This window comes from Motacilla alba, chromosome 10, assembly GCF_015832195.1.
Source record: "Motacilla alba alba isolate MOTALB_02 chromosome 10, Motacilla_alba_V1.0_pri, whole genome shotgun sequence".
Classification (NCBI taxonomy): domain Eukaryota; kingdom Metazoa; phylum Chordata; class Aves; order Passeriformes; family Motacillidae; genus Motacilla; species Motacilla alba.
Genome location: NC_052025.1, coordinates 2,102,298 through 2,122,526, shown reverse-complemented (window position 1 = coordinate 2,122,526; position 20,229 = coordinate 2,102,298). Strand labels below are relative to the sequence as shown.

The 20,229-nt window shown below is 56.1% G+C and overlaps 2 protein-coding genes across 2 annotated transcripts; one reads left to right on the top strand and one right to left on the bottom strand.

Annotated features, from left to right (window-relative positions):
• Positions 1–2,849: 2,849 nt before the first annotated feature.
• DUOXA2 (dual oxidase maturation factor 2) lies at positions 2,850–10,407 on the top strand. Its single transcript, XM_038147284.1, has 8 exons — positions 2,850–2,880; positions 3,902–3,977; positions 5,393–5,556; positions 5,677–5,734; positions 7,880–8,014; positions 8,191–8,404; positions 9,483–9,697; positions 10,092–10,407. Exons 3-8 carry the CDS (start codon positions 5,410–5,412, stop codon positions 10,283–10,285), a joined length of 963 nt encoding a protein of 320 aa, XP_038003212.1. The 5' UTR covers positions 2,850–2,880; positions 3,902–3,977; positions 5,393–5,409; the 3' UTR covers positions 10,286–10,407.
• Positions 10,408–12,477: 2,070 nt separating this feature from the next.
• LOC119705108 (dual oxidase maturation factor 1-like) lies at positions 12,478–18,252 on the bottom strand. Its single transcript, XM_038147148.1, has 6 exons — positions 18,106–18,252; positions 17,169–17,226; positions 16,491–16,625; positions 16,101–16,314; positions 13,337–13,551; positions 12,478–12,730 (listed from the first exon to the last, which is right to left on the bottom strand). The coding sequence occupies exons 1-6, from the start codon at positions 18,250–18,252 to the stop codon at positions 12,522–12,524; spliced, it is 978 nt and encodes a 325-aa protein (XP_038003076.1). The 3' UTR covers positions 12,478–12,521.
• Positions 18,253–20,229: the final 1,977 nt, after the last annotated feature.

Genomic DNA, 20,229 nt, shown 5'->3' with positions numbered 1-20,229 from the left:
AGCAGAGCATGTAACCTGTGGTCAGTCCTTCTGACGGAGATTCCTGTACTTTTGGTCTTTTGCATTAGAAAATAAGTTGTGTCTCAAGAAGTGACATTTCCATGCTCCTTGGCCATCACAACGGCTCTTCCATCCTTTCCACGCCACCACTCCTGTGCTGAGCGTGGTCTGGGGCATGTGAGATTTATTTTGGGCAGCTGGTGGGAACCAGAGGCTCTGTGAGCCCCGTTCTGTACAAAGAACATGAAAGTTTGGCTAATGGTGACGCATGGAGGTGCCTGTGGTCTCTGGCAGGAATGGCAGAGTGCTGTCACCATGGCCACAGGGGACTGGGATTCTCCTGCCTGAAAGCTCTCCCTGATGGAGCTCCCCCTTCCCTGAGCAGGGGCAGCAGTTGCTGACTTGTGCAGAGAGGCCCACACGGCATCCTGTGCTCTAGAAAGGGAGATCCCAGAGACACAGCTGGATTTGTCTCCTCCTGACTCAAAATGTGCAGCGGCAACCCCCCTCCAGAGCGAGGTCTGAAGGTGCCACAGAAGTGGCTCGGGAGACACAGAGCAAAGCCAAGGCTCAAAGCACATCACCACAGCCACAGCACAGGTCATCTCCCCTTTCCCCTTGGGTCTCCTCACAGAGTTCCAGCAGAACAAGTGTTTTAAAATTCCCTCTGTCACCGAGCACACCTCCCTTTCCCTCAGGTATGGGAATTACTCTCATCCCAAGCCGGGAGATGACGTGCCAGTTCTCATGAACCCTTTATCTCCTTATGCCCAGGAATTAAAATCTAATTATTGCCTTATCAGTCCAAGACTCTGGAGGTTTTCCAGTCTGGATCATGGCCAATGTGATACAGTAACAATGGTCATCTCACAGACTGACCTTGGAAGCCCCTGGTGCAGCTTGTTGAGGGAAAGCTTGGCAAGTTTGGATTATTTCTACAGCCTTGTCAAGCTTTCCAGGAATATTTTAATGATGACCCCTCCAGACTCTGCTTTTCCAGAGATTCCCTGTGCCACCTTTGGAAACTCATTCACTCCCTCCCTCTGCACCTAGTGAAATTAAGCTTGTCAGCCTTGTCTTCTCCCATCAGAGAGGATGCCTGTGTCCTGTCAGAGCCTGGAGTTTCACACCCCTCCAAAAACCATATGTCAGACAGTGCAAACACACAGCTTCCCACAGAGCAAGGATCTCCTGTTCCACCTGATCACAGCAGATTTTAAAGGTTTAACTTTAGGCTCCCCTAAAGTTAGGGCTTCAGCCTCCAAGAGTCCCCTGGGCTCTCCCTGGAGCCACGGGTCACCTGGGATTGTGGAACACACCAGCATCCTGAGAGAGCATCAGCCCCATGGCAGAACCTAAGTGCGGTCACCCAGAGGACAGCAGATCCAAGGCATTCCAGAAGCCTGGAGCCTGATCCCTACGGTCCTTGTGAGTCACAGTTAATTTCTATCTCTTCCCAGTGCTACTGGGACACACCTGGGGACTGCCACCTTCCCCCACACCCCAGTCAGTCCCGGGATTTCAGAACGGGCTACCTGTCCCCAGCCTTGGATCCCAGAGCGTCCTAGAGGTGTGCACACTCCCCGGACAATCTGCACACGGGGACGAGCGGCGTCTCCAGCTTCCCCCAGTGCCCCAGAGCACAGCAGGGACTCTGTCCCTGGAGGAACGCGAGGGGCCTCTGCCTGTGCCCGCGGTGTCCTGTCCCCACGCAGGGACACGCTCTGTCCCGCGCCTTCTCCCTCAGCGGCAGGGACGGATGTGCGTGGCTCCACCGCACCCTGCAGGTGAGGCCACGCACGGCTCCACCTCACCGCGCTCTCACATCACCCAGAGCGCCCGGGCCGTGCAGTGACAGGGGACACGGCCCGACCCCCAGGCTCCACCTCACCGTGCTCTCAAATCACCCAGAGCCCCCGGGCCGTGCAGTGACAGGGACACGGCCCGACCCCTCCATCCCCTGGGCTCCATCTCACCGTGCTCTCACATCACCCAGAGCCCCCGGGCCGTGCAGTGACAGGGGACACGGCCCGACCCCTCCATCCCCCGGGCTCCATCCCACCGTGCTCTCACATCACCCAGAGCCCCCGGGCCGTGCAGTGACAGGGACACGGCCCGACCCCCGGGCTCCACCTCACCGCGCTCTCACATCACCCAGAGCCCCCGGGCCGTGCAGTGACAGGGGACACGGCCCGACCCCTCCATCCCCCGGGCACGGCCCCATCCCAGCGTGTCTCCACAGCAGGAAAAGGAGGAGAAGTCCCAGCCCCTGTCCCCTCCAGAAGTGACAGCAGAAGCCCCGCAGGTGACAGCGTGCCCGGCCCTGGCCGTGCGCGGGGCGGAGGGCTCAGGCGCGCTCCCGGTCCCGCAGCTGCCACTCGAGCGGGCACACGCGCGGTGCCGACCCCGCGGGCGGGCAGGAACACCCCGTTCCGTGTCCCCGGTCCCGCAGACATCCTCCCCAGCGCGGACCCGAGCGTCGCCGCTGCCCCGCGCAGGACCCGCGCACCGCCGGCCGATCCTCCTCCCTTTCCTCCCCGCGAGCGGGACACGCGTGCCCTCGCTCCCTCCCGTGCCTCACGCCCACGCGCGGCCCGATCCCCTCCCGGGCAGCGACACGCGTGTCCCCGGTGGCCCGTGCCGCTGTCCCCCGCGGTGCGCCGGGCGTGCGGCCTCACCTGCGTGCGGAGCGGAGCGGAGCGGAGCTGCGGGAGAGAGGGAGAGAGGGAGGGAGAGAGGGAGGGAGTGCGGCGGGGCGGGCGCTGCCGCGGGTTACATACTGCCCGCGCCCTATAAGAGCGCCGTGCGGGACGGAGCCGCCCGCAGCAGCAGCAGCAGCAGCAGGAGGAGGAGGAAGAAGAGGAGGAAGAAGAGGAGGAGGTAGGTGATGGGAGGGGGCGGCACCTCCCCACCCCGGTCCCTGCTGCGGGGGTCTGCGAGGGGAGGATGCTTCCCATCTGCAGTTAACCCTCGGTTTCCTCTATTCCACCCTGTTACAGGGGCAAGAAAGTGCAGCGAGGTTGCCCCCTCGCCCCTCTTTCCCCCGCTGGGAATTGCAGTTCTGATGTTTCAGTTTCCACGGGACGGGATTTTTTTTTCCCTATGGAAAATACCAACATGCAGCCCTGAGCAACCCAGCTAGGATTGCTGTTAGCTCTGCCACCAGCAGTTTTTTGGCTGAGCATTTCCAAAAAAATCCTTTTATCTTGATTCATTCTGGAGCAGGAAAATGGAGATTCTGTAAGGAGAAACTTCTGGGGTTTGGGCAAACTTTCTGCCTCCTTAGTCTTTCTCTCCTCCAGATCCAGACTATTTTAAAATATAAGATTAACTTGTCTATTTCTGTTGAACTGCTGATCCTTCCTTGAAGATGTTCCCAGTTTTTCCCCCCTCCATATACTGTGACAGGGGGAACCACAGGGGCTCCAAGGTCACAGCAATGCTTCAGAGCAGAGGATGCTTCCCAAGGTGCAACAAGTTCAGTTTCTCCTGCCGTGAGCTGTAGGCATCACTTTTCCACTTAAAGCTGCAAAAATGCCAAAGAGCTGCAGAAATGCCAGAAGGGCAATCAAGGGAGAAAGATAGACAGACAGCAAAAGAGTTTTTCCCCTGAAAATTCTCTATAAAACAAGTCCCAGAGTACGGAAATGCAAACGTCCGTTGGTGTTGATTGAAAATTGAATTTAGATTTAACAAGACAGCATTCTCCATGTTATGTTCTGGTTTTTAATGTTTTAAACTCTGAAGAGTTGTGTTTTGGGGAATGTAGACTTGGAAATCTTTCCTGCTTCATTGTATCTCATAGGAAATTTGGGCAAAGGTACCAGGAACAAGTGGAATTCAAGCCATTATGATTTAATCTGTCCTAGGTTAAACTACTCATTTATTTCTTTTCTTGCAGCGGCTCTGACTGTTTTGTGGGCAGTTTTGCTGGGCTTCAGTAGCATCAGGAATCAGCTGCAGCTCCTGCTTGCAAGGTAATCATAAGACTTGAAGGCTGCCTTTCTCTGGGTTTGGCTTTTCAAGGAAAGAACCCAAAGCTGTTACAGCAAAAGAGCCCCAGAGAAGATTTGTAAGAGCACACGACAGCTCTGTCAGTCTGTAGCAGTCAAGCTAAATTCAGGTCCAGAGCCATTGTAAAATCCCAGTCTCTGTTCCACTCTTTGCTGTTATCATCTGGGTTACTAGACAGAAAATTATTCTCAAATCAAATATTGCTTTATGTATTGAAAAGCAATTCAGCTGCCCAAACAAACTGTTCCATGATAATTATTGTGATCCCCACTTACCTCCAGGGATTTGGAACCAGCTTTTTGTGGCCGAATTGCTCTGGGTTGGATCTTACCTAAAAATATGATTAAAACTGCTTTTGGAAAATGAGAATAAAATCACCTGCTCCATACAGAACAGAATAAAACGCTGCTTGGACACGAGTCAGATCAGCTCTGGCATTCCCTGAATTTAGCAACTTCCTGGGGCAGTTTCATGCAGAGAGGCTAGTAAATAAGCAAAACAAGAGGACTGAGCATATTATCAGTTTTGGTAGAAAAGATCTAACCCAGGCACAGGAATAAGGTGTGGAATTGCTGGAAGAGGAAGTTCAAAGTCATCTGTGTGAATTACACTCATCTTTTAATTTTATATCGTTCAGCTTCCTTTAGCCTTGAGATGTGCTCACAGAGTTTTGAATGATCTTTGGACGCTCATCCTGGGAATAGGGGCTGCTTCTGGCTCCTCTCCACCAAGTGCAGGACCAATCCTTCCTCTTCCTCCTTCCCCAGGCCAGCAGCTCCTGGGGAAAATCTTCTTGGAGGAAATGGGCAGGAATGAGAGTAGTGGGCTTTGTTACACTTGGCACTGCTGGCCCTTGGCCGGGGATAATCCTGCTATTGTGAAATCCATGTTTTCAGTGGTTCCTTGTAATTTTGAAGGAAAATGCTTCTGCATTCTTTCCCCACCGGGAAGTTCCCCAGTGGGCTTGGGCACTTCCCCCAAGAGTCCACCCCAAAGCGGAAAGCGGCTGCACCTGCTGGAGGGAAAGTCCTGGCCCTGTCCAGGCAAGAGCTGCTCAGCAGGTTCCTGCTCTGGGGCTGCTCCTCACGCTGCAGCAGGACAAGGGCTTGTGGCTCCTCAGGCTGTCACAGTCCCTCCGGCTGCTGGAGCCCTGCCCCAGGCACCTCCTCTCCTCCACCGAGGGCTTTTGGGTGGCGTGTTCTCTGCTGAGGAGTGTTCTGCCCGCCCGCTCGCTTCCAGCGTCACATTTCCTTGTCCCTCTGGGGACCCTTTAGGTGAACCTCCCTCAGCTGGTTATTCCAGAACTGAGCCACCGCAGGCTGGAGGCATCCCGGCAGGGCAGTGCAGGGTCCCCGCTGTCACCACCTCTCTCCCACAGGCTCCTGGAGGTGCAGGATGACTCTTTTTGATGGCGTCTACCCCTTCTACCCGCAGCAGAGGAAGGCTGCTGTGTTTGACATCAGCACCATCATAGTCATCGCGGTCTTCCTGACGCTGGCTTGCAGCTTCCTGCTCATCATCCCGGGCATCCGCGGCCGGGCGGTGCGTGACCCGGGCACGGGGGGCTCTGGATGCTGCGACCCTGCCGGGGGGTTTGGGGGGAGGCAGGAGGAGAGGCAGGGCTATTCCTCCCTGCCTGATGTGCCACCTGTCTCCCTGCAGAGGCTGTACTGGACTCTCCGCGTTCTCCTCAGCCTCTTCGTGGGAGTGGTGATTGTCGGTAAGTGCCGGGCAGCGCTCGGGGATGGGTCTGGGGCAGGATTAAACCCTGCGGCAGGGAAATGTGGGCTGGGGGGCACAACCACAGCTGGTCGTGGGGTCTACCTTACCCTTGCTCTGCAAAGCAGTCACACAGCTTCCCAAAAGGGCTTTCCCTTCCCCGGTACCAGGGCTGAGGGTGCTTGGAGGTGGTTACTTCTGGGAGTTTTGCTGGCTGTAACTCAAACAGCCCCAGCCCCATCAGGCTGCACAGCCCCCATTCCTCCAGCTGTGTGTGCAGCCCGACACAGGCAGGGTGCAGGAACAACCACAAAAGCAAGGATGAAATGAAAAGAGCAGATTTATTTTCATTACCTCGCCCTCCAGGGGACCCCCAGAGCAGCACTGGGTAGAGACAAGGAGGGGACTGGCACCAAGGATCACCAAACCTGCTGTTTTCACCTGTGTTGCAGGGATCTGTGCAGGTGTAGCTCACTGATGAGCTCTGATCTTCCCTGTAACAGGGCTGGATCTCGAGCTTGTTCAATTGGTGCTCCACTTCAACACACAAGGCTAGACAGTGCTCACTGCGATCTCTGGGTTTTCCTACACCCCAGCTACACATCGGTTGAGTGTGTTTACAGTCCCCCTCGCCAGTTTTCCATTATTCCCCCCACTCTGTGAGCCCCCTTGTGCTGCCTGGGGCTGCAGCCAGGCATGTTTGGAGATTGTGAGGAGCCTTGCAGGGATGTGGAGGGAGCAGGCTGGGATAAAGCACAGGCAGGGCAGAGACTGCAGTAGTGGGGTAATGACCTCCCAAGGAGCAAGGGCAGAGGAGATGAAAAAGAGGATTTAATTCAGTAAAAACAAGGAAATCTTCTGTAATAACTGATGGTGGAAACCAGGCAGTGGAATTTCCAACTCAGGGCAACAGAATGGGTAAGAAAAGATGTACTGAGGGGAGAGAAGATGCCAGGTGGCAAGAGAAACCAGCCCTAAATCAAAGCATCCCTCCTGCTGTGAAGGACAAGATGGATTACAGGACTGCTCAGAGAGGGATGATGAAGGAGAGGAATAAGGATAACCTGAAAGGTTCAGCTCTGATTTGACCAGGCACTAGAAGCAGGTAGCCAGACTGGGACCAGCTGTGGGGCACAGGGACCATCCCAGCATGCGGTGCCACCCTGGGGACGCCCAGGTTCTGGGCGGTGTCACCAGAGCCACCTGAGAACATGGTGCCAGCTGCAGGTGGCAGAGGGGTGGAGGCCAGGGCTGGTCCCACAGCCATACCCAGCTCAGCCCTGCAGGGCCATCCAGCACCACGCTGGGACAAGGCTGCAGCCAGGCTCTGCTTGGGCACACGGGAAGAACAAATTGTTCAGGAGCCAGCGTCAGAGTTTCTGTCTGGCAGCAGCAGGGCACACTCACCCCTGCAGCCAAAAAACATTCCTGTGGAGCTCCCACTGCATCAATGCCCTCACAAGTTGACTCAGCAACTGAACATTTTCTCAGGAAGGCTTTGTTCAGCCTGACATCAAACCGTCGGCTTTACTTTCCCCATTGGGAAATGAAGCCCACTGCAAAGTGGAAGTGCTTCAGAAAAGGATACCCTGTTCCCAAAAACATTTACCAGAAATGCTTCCAATTTTTTTTTTTTTCCCAGCTGGAATGACTGCCCCAGCTGCGATGACACTTCCCACCCCTCTTGACTGCTTCCTTTTGACACTGCCTCCTTTTACTATTCGCTAATAGTGCAATTCAGGGAGCTGGATGTGTGAAAAGAGACTCACCCTGCTCCTGCGGCTGACAAACAGGCTCATCTCTGAGCCCTGTCCCTGGGTGGTGTGGTGCTTGCCATGGTGGGGAGCTTGCAGGGAAGTTCTGGAGAGGATGTCCAAGGAGAAATCAGATCATTATGTTCATCCCTGGGGATCTGAGCTCCGCTGTTCCCGGATCCAGGGAGTGGATGCTTAGCAAGGGGAGGACCTGAGCTCTGCAGGGTGTGGGAGCTGGTTGGGGCACGTCCTGGTGGCTGAATCAGCATTCCTGCCCTCCTAACACTCCCTTCCAGTGCCATGGTGGGAATGCTGCCACTCACCTGTGATTCTCCCCTTGAGCACAGCAAAGCCTGGACCTGCTTTAACCCCAACTTTATTTTTCCTGGCAGTTGTCCAGTTCACAGGGGACTGGGAGAGTGGCTGGGTGCAGGCAAACACCTCCTACAAGTCCTTCAGCCCTGTCCAGGTGAACGCAGACATCGGGCTGCACATCGGCCTGGCCGGGGTGAACGTCACGCTCAGGGGTGAGTCTGATGTCCCCACCTGCAGCTCCGGAGTGGCCCCGGCCCCAGCAGCTCTACAGCTGCTCTGCAGGGGCCCTTGCTCTGTCTGCAGGCTCCTGGACCCTGCTGTGCCCGTGCTGCTGGCTGGCAGTGCCCAGGTGCTGGCACAGCAGGACCTCAGCTGGTCCCTCCCGCAGGAAACCCGGTGCAGCAGATCAACGAGACCATCAACTACAACGAGCACTTTCCCTGGAACTTTGGGGCGGATTATGACCACAGCTACAGCCAGGGGCTGCAGAAGGGGCTGCCCAGCCCCATCCTCTACGTGGCAGAGAAGTTCAGCTCGCAGAGCCCCTGTGCTGTGCACAGGCAGTACCGCATCGCCGGCCACTACGCCTCAGCCACGCTCTGGTGAGCCCTCCTGTCCTGCTGCCAGCACGGGAGATGCAGGGCTGTGGAGAGCTCGGCTGCCTTTCCCCATGGCCTTTGGGATGGGTGGGATGGCATCCTGCCAGGAGGGAAGCTGTGTGCATGGAGGGGGCCCTGCTGGGCAGTGTAGACACTTTAGGATGAGCAGAGAAGAAGTTCTGGTTCTCCCTGCTGGACAAATCCACAGGGCTGGGCACAGGAGAGAGGAACGTGCTGCAGGTCCTTGCTGTGGTGTGCTGATGGTGGCAGAAGTCCATCCCCATGGATGGAGTTGAAGTGCTGTCATTGGAGGCCCACATAGGCCCATGGACACAAGAAGAACTCTCCCAGCCCTATCTATGAGTGGATTTTGTACCTAGGATTGGGATCAGGTGGGGGAAAGATCTGCTGCTGTTATTGTGGAGTTGATCTTGACTCTTTGGCAAGGTCAGAGATATGTCAGTGCCCACTTGGGCTGGGGGAGAGCTGGTCCCCAGCTGGCAGGAGATGGTCCCTTGCCCCACGTGCTGGCCATCAAGAACCATTGCAGTGCTGCTCTCCCTGCTTGGTGTTTGACAGCAGGGACACAGAAACTAGGGAAGGAGCCTGGCTACGCCATGGAACAACTGCTCCTGGTCCATAGCTGAGGCCTTCCTCTGTAGCCCAACTCCTCAGCAAGTGCAGAGCTACTGCAAATGGCCTTTGCCTGCTCCTGCACTTATCTCTGTCCTGGGTGCTGCTCTCAGGGTCCATGCTGCCCCATATGTGGAAGGGCAGGTAAGTGGGATGGTCCAGACACACGGAGGGGGCTGCCACAGCCTCCTTGAGGCTGGTGCTGTCTGTGGGCTGAGCAATGGGAGGAGATCTGTGTTTCTGCCTCCTGGATGTGGCAATGTGAGCCTTGCACGTGCACTTGCCCGGCGAGGGGATTAGGGATCATTCCTGCCTGCCCACGGAGCTTCTCCGCCTCCTGCAGTGTGCTTGGAGCCCAGCTTGCTCCTACCCCATGGAAATCCTCACACAGAGCATCCTAATCCATGGCACTCTCACCACTCATCTCTTGGTCTTCTCTTGCCTCCAGGGTAGCCTTTTGCACCTGGGTCATCTCCAACATTCTCTTCTCCATGCCTGTCCTTGTTTATGGAGGATACATGCTCCTGGCCACAGGGGCCTTCATGATCTTCTCTCTGCTCTCCTTTTCCACCGTGAGGAACTCCCCGATGTGCCAGATCCAGATTGGCACCAGCACCCTGCACGTAGCCTATGGGGGATCCTTCTGGCTCATGCTAGCAATTGGTAAGAACATTGGGGTGCCCCAGGAAACATCACTGTGTCCCAGGGCTTCCCCCCCAAGCGGGAAGTGCAGCTCCCCAGAGCCCCAGCCTGTGCCTTGGCAAAGCAGATCCTGGCAGAGACGTGGAGAGGGATGGGGAAAGGAGAAACACCATCCTCATCCCAAGGGAACGGAGGCATTTATAGCTCCTGAGGTGCAAAGACGTTGGGATCACTTGCCTGGGTTTTCAGACCTGTGTCTGGGTTTTAAGGATGCTCAGAACAGCTCATACAATAGAAGGCCACCTTCCGTAAGCACAGGCATTGTCCTCTGGCAGGGGACAGTCCAAGGAGAGCTGTGGGGTGGGGACACTGCTGGAGTGACAGGAACCCAATCAGAGTGCATGTTTGCTTGCAGGCCTGCTCTGTTTCGTGGTTGGGATCACCATCGTGGCAATGCACCACCTCAATCGGGACCTGCTGAAAACTTTCTTTGATCTCCGTGAGGACAAAGCAGAGGAGTACCAGGAAATGCCTGAGGTGTTCATCAACCCCCACTTTGAGAGCAAGGACCTGTCTCCATCTGAGCCCACTGAAATCAAGAGCATCTAGAAGAAAGTCCTCACTCTTTCCCTGAAGATGGACCCAAAAGGGCAGAACAAATTCTTCTTGATGTCCCCAGAGATGCATTTCCCCATCCAGCTGCCTTGAAGTCCACACTGGGATGGGTCCTTGCTGGGAAGTACCTTCCCAGACTGTGTCTCCCTCTGGAAGGGGCAGGCTGTGCTGGCAGGCTGCCATCAGAGCAGCTCACAGCTGCTGAGACTTGGGCTGCACACTCACCTGGGGGCCCCTGTCCCAGGAGGAATGTCCTTCCAGCTCCAAGCCCTTCCTACTCCAGGCCCTTCCTGCTCCATGCCCTGCCCCCTGCAGTGCAGGGATTCTCCCAGGGTCTGTTCCCACTGAAACTGAGAAGCAGCTCATGGGTCACATTTCTGCCTGGGAGCACCTGCCACTCCAAAAGCCTGGGGTTAAACCTGCTCATTTCTTTCCCAAACATGATATTTTGTGGTTCAGGTGCCTCCAGGAAGGCCAGGTATGGATCCAGGTTCTGCAGGCTGGATGCTGCAGGAGCTGGAATAAAAAAAACTGCTGCAGAAAAAAAGACTGACTAAATGTACCATGGAGTTTGCTGTGGGGGATTCTTTTCACCTTCAAATTCGGCCTTTATTAGATGAAACTTGTAGCCTAGTGTGCACCAAAAAGTTGCCACAGGAAAGGAAGGAGAGTGGAGAATGAAGTTATCCCTGCCCAGATAGAGCACACTTAGACTGGCTGGGCAGCAGGGGAGGGAGAGCACACTCTGCCTCACTCAGGTGAGACCCCACCTGCAGAGCTGCCTCCAGAGAAGGACATGGAGCTGCTGGAGAGAGTCCAGAGGAGGCCCCGGAGATGCTGCAAGGGCTGGAGCCCCTCTGCTCTGGAGCCAGGCTGGGAGAGCTGGGGGTGCTCATCTGGAGAGGAGAAGGCTCCAGGGAGAGCTCAGAGCCCCTGCCAGGGCCTGAAGGGGCTCCAGGAGAGCTGGAGAGGGACTGGGGACAAGGGCCTGGAGGGACAGGATGAGGAGGAATAACTTCCCACAGCCAGAGGGCAGGGTTAGATGGGATATTGGGAAGGAATTCCTCCCTGTGAGAGTCGTGAGGCCCTGGCACAGGCTGCCCAGAGAAGCTGTAGCTGCCCCATCCCTGGAAGTGCTCCAGATCAGGCTGGACAGGGCTTGGAGCAACCTGGGACAGTGGAAGGTGTCCCTGCCCATGGTGGGGGGTGGAACAAGATGAGCTTTAAGGTCCCTTCCAACCCAGACTATTCTGGGATTCTATATCTCAATGCCAGAAACCTGGGCACCTTCACTCCAATTAATTGTAAAGTACATAATTTCAGTATTTTGACTTTTCTTCCTGAGATCCTTGCTGGCAAGTTACTTATTTCTGTCAGATGATACTTGTGTGTCATTAATGTGGTTTGTCCTACACAGCAATTATTTTCAATAAAACTTTACTAAAACCCCTCTCCTTTGAACCACTGTGGACATTTAGGGGGCTGGTTTCTTAAGAGGGGCCATGGGGCACATCTGAAGGTCACTTCTGGCAAGTCCCCAGCAGCAGCCTCCTTCCCTTGAGGACAAATGTCTCCTTGGCACATTTCAAGGTCACCCACTAAGGAACATTTGTCATGAGGAGCCCAGACTGGTGCTGCTCACCTCTCCCTAATTGCTCATAGCTGATCTCCAGGGCACTGTTGCATCTCCTTTCCCACCTCCTCCCCCCCCCCCCTCCCTCCTGGTCTGGTTCCTGCAGCATCCTACTGAATTGTGTTCCTCTTTGCCACCCTGCTCCTCCCCTCACACTGAGAGGAGCTGCTGGGTACAGGGCACCTGGGGGGCACAGCTCCATCACGGCTTCCTGGCTGCTGATGGGAAGAGCAGGGGGAATTTTTGAGGGTCATCAAGGTGAGGGGGCTCTTGTGGGCTCTGCTTCTCCTTCGGTTCATAACTGTGAGTCTGCAGTTACTTGCTTTGTCCCCAGATTGTTCTGCTTTAATCTCTGTATCCTGGGGAGGACTCAGGGTTTGTTGGGATGGACCGGGGGGAAGGGCAGTAAAACAGAAAAAAAAAAACCACAAAAAAAACCACCAAACCCCAACAAAAACTGTTGTATTTGTGACACTTTTTCAGATCGGGATATCCTCATCACTCGGTTCTTGTCATGTCTCTTCCCCCCTGGTCTCCTGCTGGATTTGGTGAATTCAGGAGCAGCATCTGCAGGCCTTGCCCTGCCTCCCCTGTGCCTCAGAGCTGGGTGGCTGCCCCGTGGCAGAGCTCCCCCAGGGGGACCATAAACCCGTCCTGTGCAGAGCAGCTGGGCTGGGCTGGCAGGCAGGACTTGTCCCACGGCTCCTCCTCGCTGCTCTTGTCCAGGCTAAAGATGAGCTTCAGCTTCTCTGGCTGCACAGTGTTGAGGATGATGATGCCCAGCCCCAGGAGCAGGCACAGCAGCCCTGCAAATACACCGTGACCCCTCTGCAGGAGCTCTGCTGGGCCCCAGCTCCACCCAGCTGCACACCAGGGACGTGTGGCATCACCCAGCAGGCAGGCAAAGGTGCTGGTTTCTCTTTCCCCACCTCGATTCTGGCATCACTGTGGGCTCCCCAGTACAAAAGAGTGAACGGGGGCAGAGAGTTGTGGCTGGAGCCCACCATGCACAGGGAAAGGCTGGAGAACCTGGGCTTGTTTAGCCTGAAGAAGAGGAGCACCCAGGGGGAATTAGTTACCACCTGCTACTGGGAAAGGGCTGGTCTCCCTGGAGATGATGTTGTAACATGGAAAATTCTGGTTTGATCAAAGGAAACAATTGCTGCTCAGAGGAGGAGCAGGTCCTGAAAGACAGAGGGAATCTCTATCCAGCAGGCAACTTCAAATATTCAGTTCTCTGGACTGCTCATCTCTTTTTCTCCCCAACCTTGGTAATTCTAATCTAAAATCTTCTAACCTAAAACTATTGTTTTCTGTGACCAGCCATGGAGAAAGAAGGGATGAGGTGCTGCTGGGCCACCACCTCTGCAGGGATGGAGGAGGAAAGCCCCAGAAGCAAGCTGAGCACTCACCTGTTGCTAATGCCAGCCAAAAGGATTCACCATAGTCTGTCCTCAAGGAAACTGGGCCAAACTGGATGGGGCACCTCAGTGTGTTCCTCGCAGTGCAGAAGAGGAGCAGTGAGGAGAGGATCAGAGTGGCAGTGAGCAGAAGCATCTGGCCACCATAGAGCAGGATGGACATGGAGAAGAGCAGGATGGAAATGAGCCACGTGCAAAAGGCCAGCCTGCAAAAGGACCACAAAACTGAGCACAAAACATCAGCCTTGGACTATCTACTCAGGGTCTCCTCTCCATAACCCAAAGAAGGGATAAAGCCCTGGGCAACCTGGTCCAGCTGGCCTTGGTTCAGCAGATAGCTGGTCAGCCTGATCTAGAGTCCCTTACAACCCAAACAAGTGTGTAATGACATGAGTGGTGGAGCTCTGGGACAGATCCTGCAGCAGTGGAGAGGGATCTCCTCACCAGGGAATGTTCAGCATTGAATTTCCTGCAGCCCCCAAGCACCTTGGTGTGGCTTTGGCGTCAGCCCTGCTCTGGGCCTGGGCCTGGAGTAGAACTCTCTGGAGGTTCCTGTGAGAGACTGAAAGGTTAGTGTTTAATAGCTCAAACATTTGGCCATTTGCAGAGGCAGCAGGTGCTTTGCTGGGGCCGGGTTCCCCCCAGGACGGGGCAAGGAGGGGTTTGGGGTGTGTGGTGGCAAGCCCTCTGATGTGCATAAGACAGAGGAGCCACTGCAGAAGCTCTGGGTTTTGGGGCAGATGAGGGAGAAGGCTGACAAGAGGCAGACCCTGGAGAAGCAGGGTGATGTTTGTTATCATGCCAGTGTCCTCCCTCACACAGCAGGCTCACCTGGAACACTCCCCTCCCTTCCCGGGAAGGTCCCGTTCACAGGGGACATTGCTTCTGTTCACACCTCCTCGGCCTGAGGGTTTTCACCCCTTCTGAGGGGGCAGAACTGGTTCAACGCTGGTGTCCGTGGCAGGGTCATGTCCCAGAAGGGGCCATGAACCATGGAGGACCCCTGAAGCCCCCCGAGACTCTGAGCCCTTCCACGGGAGCAATACCCCTGATCCACAGCGCGGCAAAGTGTAAAAGTTCCCCTCTGCAGGGAGGGTGCCTGGTGTTCCCACTTAGACCTGACCCAGCACCGGGCTCTCCCCACCTCTGAGAAGAAGAAAAGAGCATCAATGGGGCTCTGTCTGGTTCCATGGGTGGTCACATCTTACTCAATCTGTCTCTCTCTCACTCTCTCTCCTCCCAGTTTCCTTTTCTGTTTCTTTCTATCTTTGTCTACATCATATTTCCTGTGACATAAAATCCATACCATTGACTTCAGCATACGGCCTCATTTGCACCCTAATTTGGGCAGAGGATGTCTCTAATAATCAGATTGTAACAGTCCTGACAAAGTAACTTCTTTCCTGGTTCTTGTGATTGTCCACAACTGGTCACCCCCGGGCAGTTCCCACGTGTTCAGAGGGACAATGACATCGAGGGACAATGGCATCGAGGGACACCTTTGTTTGGAGAACTGCACCATTAGCCATGCCCACACCTGATTCAGCACCTGGAGTGCACCCAGCTGCCAGCCCTACCCTGTGCTTGGGGCTTGGATTTAGCTCCCTGGGGAGGCAAGCCTAACAAATTTCTCTGATTCCAAGAAAAAAAAAAAAGTTTTCATGAACATTTCTGCTTTGAAACACAGGAACGTTTGGAGGGGAATAATTATTTTTCCTGAAAATGAAAAAGGAGATGAGTTCAGGGACTTGGAGCCTACATTCATGGGGGAATTGCAGGGCTCTTCCCTGCAGCGCCTTTCCCAAGACCTCTGAGACTCGTGGGGGTGCTCTGGGACTCCACAATCACAACACACAGGAGGGCTCTAAGTTCCATGAGCTTCCTCTTGATGGTCGCTCCTCAGGGAGGATCATCATGACCATGAGCTCCCCTCAGGCAGGTCCGTGCCCACTTGGACGTGCAGAGGAAGACCCTTCACTGTGGATCTCACCCAGGACTCTTTACCCTGGTCCGTGGGAGACATCTCGGACCATGAGCCCTGCAGCTGCGTCTGTTTTCCCTTCAATGAATTTTTTTCAGTTTTGTACATCAAGGCAGAGGAGTCTGGGGACATGGACAAAAGGTGCTCCAAGGGCTGCAGCCTCTCTGCTCTGGAGCCAGGCTAGGAGGTTTGGGGATGTTGAGACAGGACAGAAGGTTCTGGGGAGACTTTAGAGCACCTTCCAGCACCTAAAAGGGCTCCAAGAGACCTGGAGAGGCACTTTGAACAAAGGCCTGTAGGGACAGGATGAGGATGAATAACTTCTCACTGCCAGAGGGCAGGGTTAGATGGGATATTGGGAAGGAATTCCTACCTGTGAGAGTGAGGAGGCCCTGGCACAGGGTGCCCAGAGCAGCTGTGGCTGCCTGTCCTGATTTTATATGGGAGACATTTAGGGAAGTGATCCTTGGAAGTGTTCCAGGCCAGGTTGGATGTGGCTTGGAGCAACCTGGGATACTGAAAAGTGTCCCTGCCCATGGTGGGTTAGAGCAACATAAGTTTCAATATCCCACCCCACCCAAATTACTCCATGATTCCACAATTCTATGAATCTATGACAGGCCAGGAAGCATGAGAACCCCAGATCCTGCAGAGAGCCAAGGCTTTGGCAGGGCCTTACAGTGACAAGGGTGGCTCCATAAAGCTCCCACTGCTCTCCCTGCTCCTTCCCAGCTCCCCACTGCAGGCTGGGGCTGAGCCCAGGCTGTAACTCACCACAGGGTGAGGGACACGTAGTGGCCGGCGATGCGGTACTGCCTGTGCACGGCACAGGGGCTCTGCGAGCTGAACTTCTCTGCCACGTAGAGGATGGGGCTGGGCAGCCCCTTCTGCAGCCCCTGGCTGTAGCTGTGGTCATAATCCGCCCCAAAGTTCCAGGGAAAGTGCTCGTTGTAGTTGATGGTCTCGTTGATCTGCTGCACCGGGTTTCCTGCGGGAGGGACCAGCTGAGGTCCTGCTGTGCCAGCACCTGGGCACTGCCAGCCAGCAGCACGGGCACAGCAGGGTCCAGGAGCCTGCAGACAGAGCAAGGGCCCCTGCAGAGCAGCTGTAGAGCTGCTGGGGCCGGGGCCACTCCGGAGCTGCAGGTGGGGACATCAGACTCACCCCTGAGCGTGACGTTCACCCCGGCCAGGCCGATGTGCAGCCCGATGTCCGCGTTCACCTGGACAGGGCTGAAGGACTTGTAGGAGGTGTTTGCCTGCACCCAGCCACTCTCCCAGTCTCTGGTGAACTGGACATCTGTGAAGACCTCAGGGGTTAGTTACAGCCTGGCAGCAAGATGCCTGGTGCTGGGAGCACCTGCCAGGATGGTCACCATGGTCTGAGCATCACCTACCTCATCCCAAGTCCAGCACTGGGCTGTTTGCCCCGAGGGGCAGCAGCCCTGTATGTCCCTCCTCAGATCAACCCATGACCCTCAAAGCCCCACTTGGGTTGGTTTCTCCCCAGCCCCAGTGCAGATCCTAACCCTGGTGGCAGTGGGGCTGGTGTGTGGGTGCTGCTCCTCCCCTAAGGCCCTGCCAACGTGCCTGAATTCCCTGGAAGGTGGTGGTGAGTTCTGGTGACTGCCCTGGATATGGCCACCACTCTGCAGACCGCAGGCAGATGGGCGCCTTCCACCGATTGCTGGAGCCACCTCCCGGACACGAGACACGTGTCCATCTTCCCCATGACCTCATCCTACGGGCTGGACTTGGCCTTTGCCCGATCTCTTCACCCTCCCCCACCTTTCCCCTCCATTCCTTGGGCGTCCATGAGCTTGCCCAGGACCCCGGCACTCACTGAGGATCACTGCTCCCATGAAGAGCCCCAGCACCGAGCGCAGGAACCAGAAGAGCCTCTGTAAGGGATGAGCAGAGGGGAGGCACAGGGGTCAGCCAGATTTTACCACGGGCACCTCAGCACCAAGCACATAACTTAGAAACGTGAAACGGTGAGAAATAGACCTGTCCCTCCCCTGGGGAGTCGCCCCATGTGCTCTGTGGGTGGGTGGCAGGGGGTACCCTGTGGCATCCCTGCTGGGGTCGGGGGGAGGCAGCAGGGAGATCCAGACAGAGGAAGAAGATCAAATGAGCCCATTTGAGAAAGCTGTGACATCCCTTTGCTTGGGAAGGAGGGTGGAAACATTCCCTCTAACAATCTCCAGCTGCAATTTCCACACTTATCCAAACCTCAGTGTGTTTGGATGTGTCGACAGCTGGCCACAGCTGTGGCAAAGAGGAGTGACCAGGCATTTGTAGAGTGTCCCCTGGGGGACAGAAGCCCCTCAACCAGCCCTGCTGCAAAGCCAGGCACACAACAAGCACCTGATGTGGCTCCTGGCAGGGTCTGTTGGCCACACAGAGCCCGGCGAGCAGTGCTGGGACATGCCCGGTACACACCTCCTCCTTTCACTGGGGTTTCTGGGAAGGTGGGGTGAGATCTTTGAGCCTCACCCTGCTATTCCGCTCTGGTGAAAGAATTTCGGCTTGTTCACAGAGAAATCCAGCCAAGATCAGCTCTAACTGCCTTAGAAATCGGGGGTGGTGGAGTTTGGTGCTCATGCTGGGATGGGCTGGAGCTCACTCAGCCCCATGGCATTCCGGAGATCCCAGAGCTCTGGCCATAGCCCGTGGGCAGGTTTGCTTGCCAAATCTGTTCTGGAGGCTGGGAAGGAGGAGGAATGTGGGATGCACAGGTAGGGACCAGAGGTCTGAACTGCCCCTGCCCCTCCACTTACCCTCCTGCTCGGGATCCCCGGCAGGATGATGATGAACATGGCCAACATGGAGAGGAATACGGTGACAATGACAGCCCGGGTGGTGTCAAAGGGGAAGCAGGCATTGGCTCCAGGGTAGAAGGGGTAGGAGCCGTTCCACAGAGTCATCTTGCTGCCTGGAAGGATCCAAAACTGGCACCCAGAGAAACAATGGTGGGAAAATCATCTCCACACATCCACTCCAACCAGCCTTCCCCACAGAACTGCCTCCTGCCCCCTTGCCAGCACTCTGCTCGTCCCTGGCACGGCTGTGTGTGCATCCCAGTGCCCCTGGACACCGCAATCCCACACTGGCCGTGCACTCAGGGATCTCCCGGGGGTCTCCCTTCATCCTACAGCCCACAGCAAAGCTGGCCTGGAGCCGCCAGGGCATCTCCTGCAATACTCAGGTCGTCCCCAAAAAGGGACAGCAAGACGTGCTGGGCAGCTCACTCCCCTCCTCTGTTCTCCATCCCCAGCATGTTCCCTGTGCTCGCTCCCTGGCCGGTTGAGCTCTTTGGCAGCAGCCCGGCCGCGCTGTGCTCGGCGCTCGGGGTCAATCCCGGCACGGGCACGGCCGAGCCCCGCGCGGTTAGCTCCTCACCGCCCGGGGAATAACCCGGAGGGGACAGGGACACTGCCCGTCCGTGTCCCTCAGGAGCAGGCTGCGGATGGCGGTGGGACGCTGCTTGGGAGAACGAGCGCTGTTTTTACCGCAGCACTTGACCAGTTCCCTTTCCTGCTGGGAAAGGGCTGCTCAGCATCCCCCGGGAACGGGGGCCATCCCTGCAGCAGCAGCAGCAGAAACAGCCACAGCCCCTTCCCCACGCCCAGCCTACCTCCGCTGCAGCCGGCGCCGGGCTGCGAGCCGCGGCGCGCCCGGGATGCTCCGGGAAGCGCCGGGATGCTCCGGGATGAGCCGGCAAGCCGCCTGCCCGCCCGCTCGCACCTCCTGCCGAGGCTGCGGGCGAGCAGCCAGCCTGGCTGTGCTGCTCCCGGTGTTTTTTAGAGTGCCCGCCTCCCTAGGCGCTTGGATCATCCAGCCTAACCCAGAGCGGAGCGGCCGCTCCCGCGCTGCTGCTGAGGGCACAGAGGGGAGACACGGGCGGGCACAGCCCTGGGAAGGGTCGGCTTTGTCACCCTGATTTTCTAAGACTTTGCTCACACACAGTTCTGTAAACAACTTATGTTTTGCATTCTTTCATGGAGGAGGAGAGAATTGATGGACTCTTGGTCTGTCCAGTGTCATTGGAGAGGTGGCACTGTCACCCTCCAATCCACTGTCACTTTTGGAAAACTATAAATGTTGGAGTCAGAAAATAAAGGTCCCTCTTTTTGTTCACCTGGAGAGCAGCAGTGTCCGTGTCGTCTTTTCGTGTCCTATTACGACACGGCTTCATCTCCTTGACTTTTCTTAGAGAACAGTACAAAAGTCCAGTCCCACATGGCACGAAGACCCTGGAGCTGCCAGGCCCCTCTCGGTCCTGGTGGGACCAGAGGTCTCCGAGCCCCCGTGGGCACTGCCTGGTGGCGTTCCCAGCTGAGATCATCGAGCAGGGCTGTGCCCGCGTGGCCTCCCGACGGCCCCGGCTCCATCCCAGGGGGAGCTTCCCTGAGAAGGTCCTGGCAAGGTGTCCAGAGGTGCTCCCAGCCCCACTGTGCAGAAGATGCTCAGGTTTGTAACCTGGCCGTGACATGGAGATCGTGGAAATTCAAGTTTTTGGGGTTTGCTCCTCTACTTTGGCATTTCAGTTGGCTGAAGTAGGTTGTCTTGGTAGTGAGAGGACCAGTGTGGCAGAAACACTCTCCTGACCCATGTTTGGGGTCTTCCCTCTGAAGCTGGCACAGCCATCCCCCGGATATTTCTTTTTTGCATCCCAGTGAATGGGTTGGCTGGGTGGTCCCCCTTGGCAGAGGGAGGTAAAAATGAGTTTTCACTCACACCCAACAGGAAATAAAGGCATTTTTTGGGCAAACGCTTTGCCATTTCCCTTCAAATCCCCACCTGGTCTGACCCAGTCTGAACACTGAATCCCTCCCCTGAAGTGGTGTAAAAAAACCAAAGGGTGGCAAGGGTGATGTGGCTGGGGAACGTGTGTGCAGAGA

What these genes read in the sequence shown, in the direction of transcription:
- DUOXA2 (XM_038147284.1), top strand. Translation starts at nt 5,410, where the DNA reads ATGACTCTTTTTGATGGCGTCTACCCCTTCTACCCGCAGCAGAGGAAG. An exon ending in CGGGCATCCGCGGCCGGGCG is followed by an intron (nt 5,557 to 5,676) that starts GTGCGTGACCCG and finishes GTCTCCCTGCAG; the next exon opens with AGGCTGTACTGGACTCTCCG. An exon ending in CTGGCTCATGCTAGCAATTG is followed by an intron (nt 9,698 to 10,091) that starts GTAAGAACATTG and finishes GTTTGCTTGCAG; the next exon opens with GCCTGCTCTGTTTCGTGGTT.
- LOC119705108 (XM_038147148.1), bottom strand. Translation starts at nt 18,252, where the DNA reads ATGACTCTGTGGAACGGCTCCTACCCCTTCTACCCTGGAGCCAATGCC. An exon ending in CATGGGAGCAGTGATCCTCA is followed by an intron (nt 16,626 to 17,168) that starts GTGAGTGCCGGG and finishes AGGTCTTCACAG; the next exon opens with ATGTCCAGTTCACCAGAGAC. An exon ending in GGTGAACGTCACGCTCAGGG is followed by an intron (nt 16,315 to 16,490) that starts GTGAGTCTGATG and finishes TCCCTCCCGCAG; the next exon opens with GAAACCCGGTGCAGCAGATC.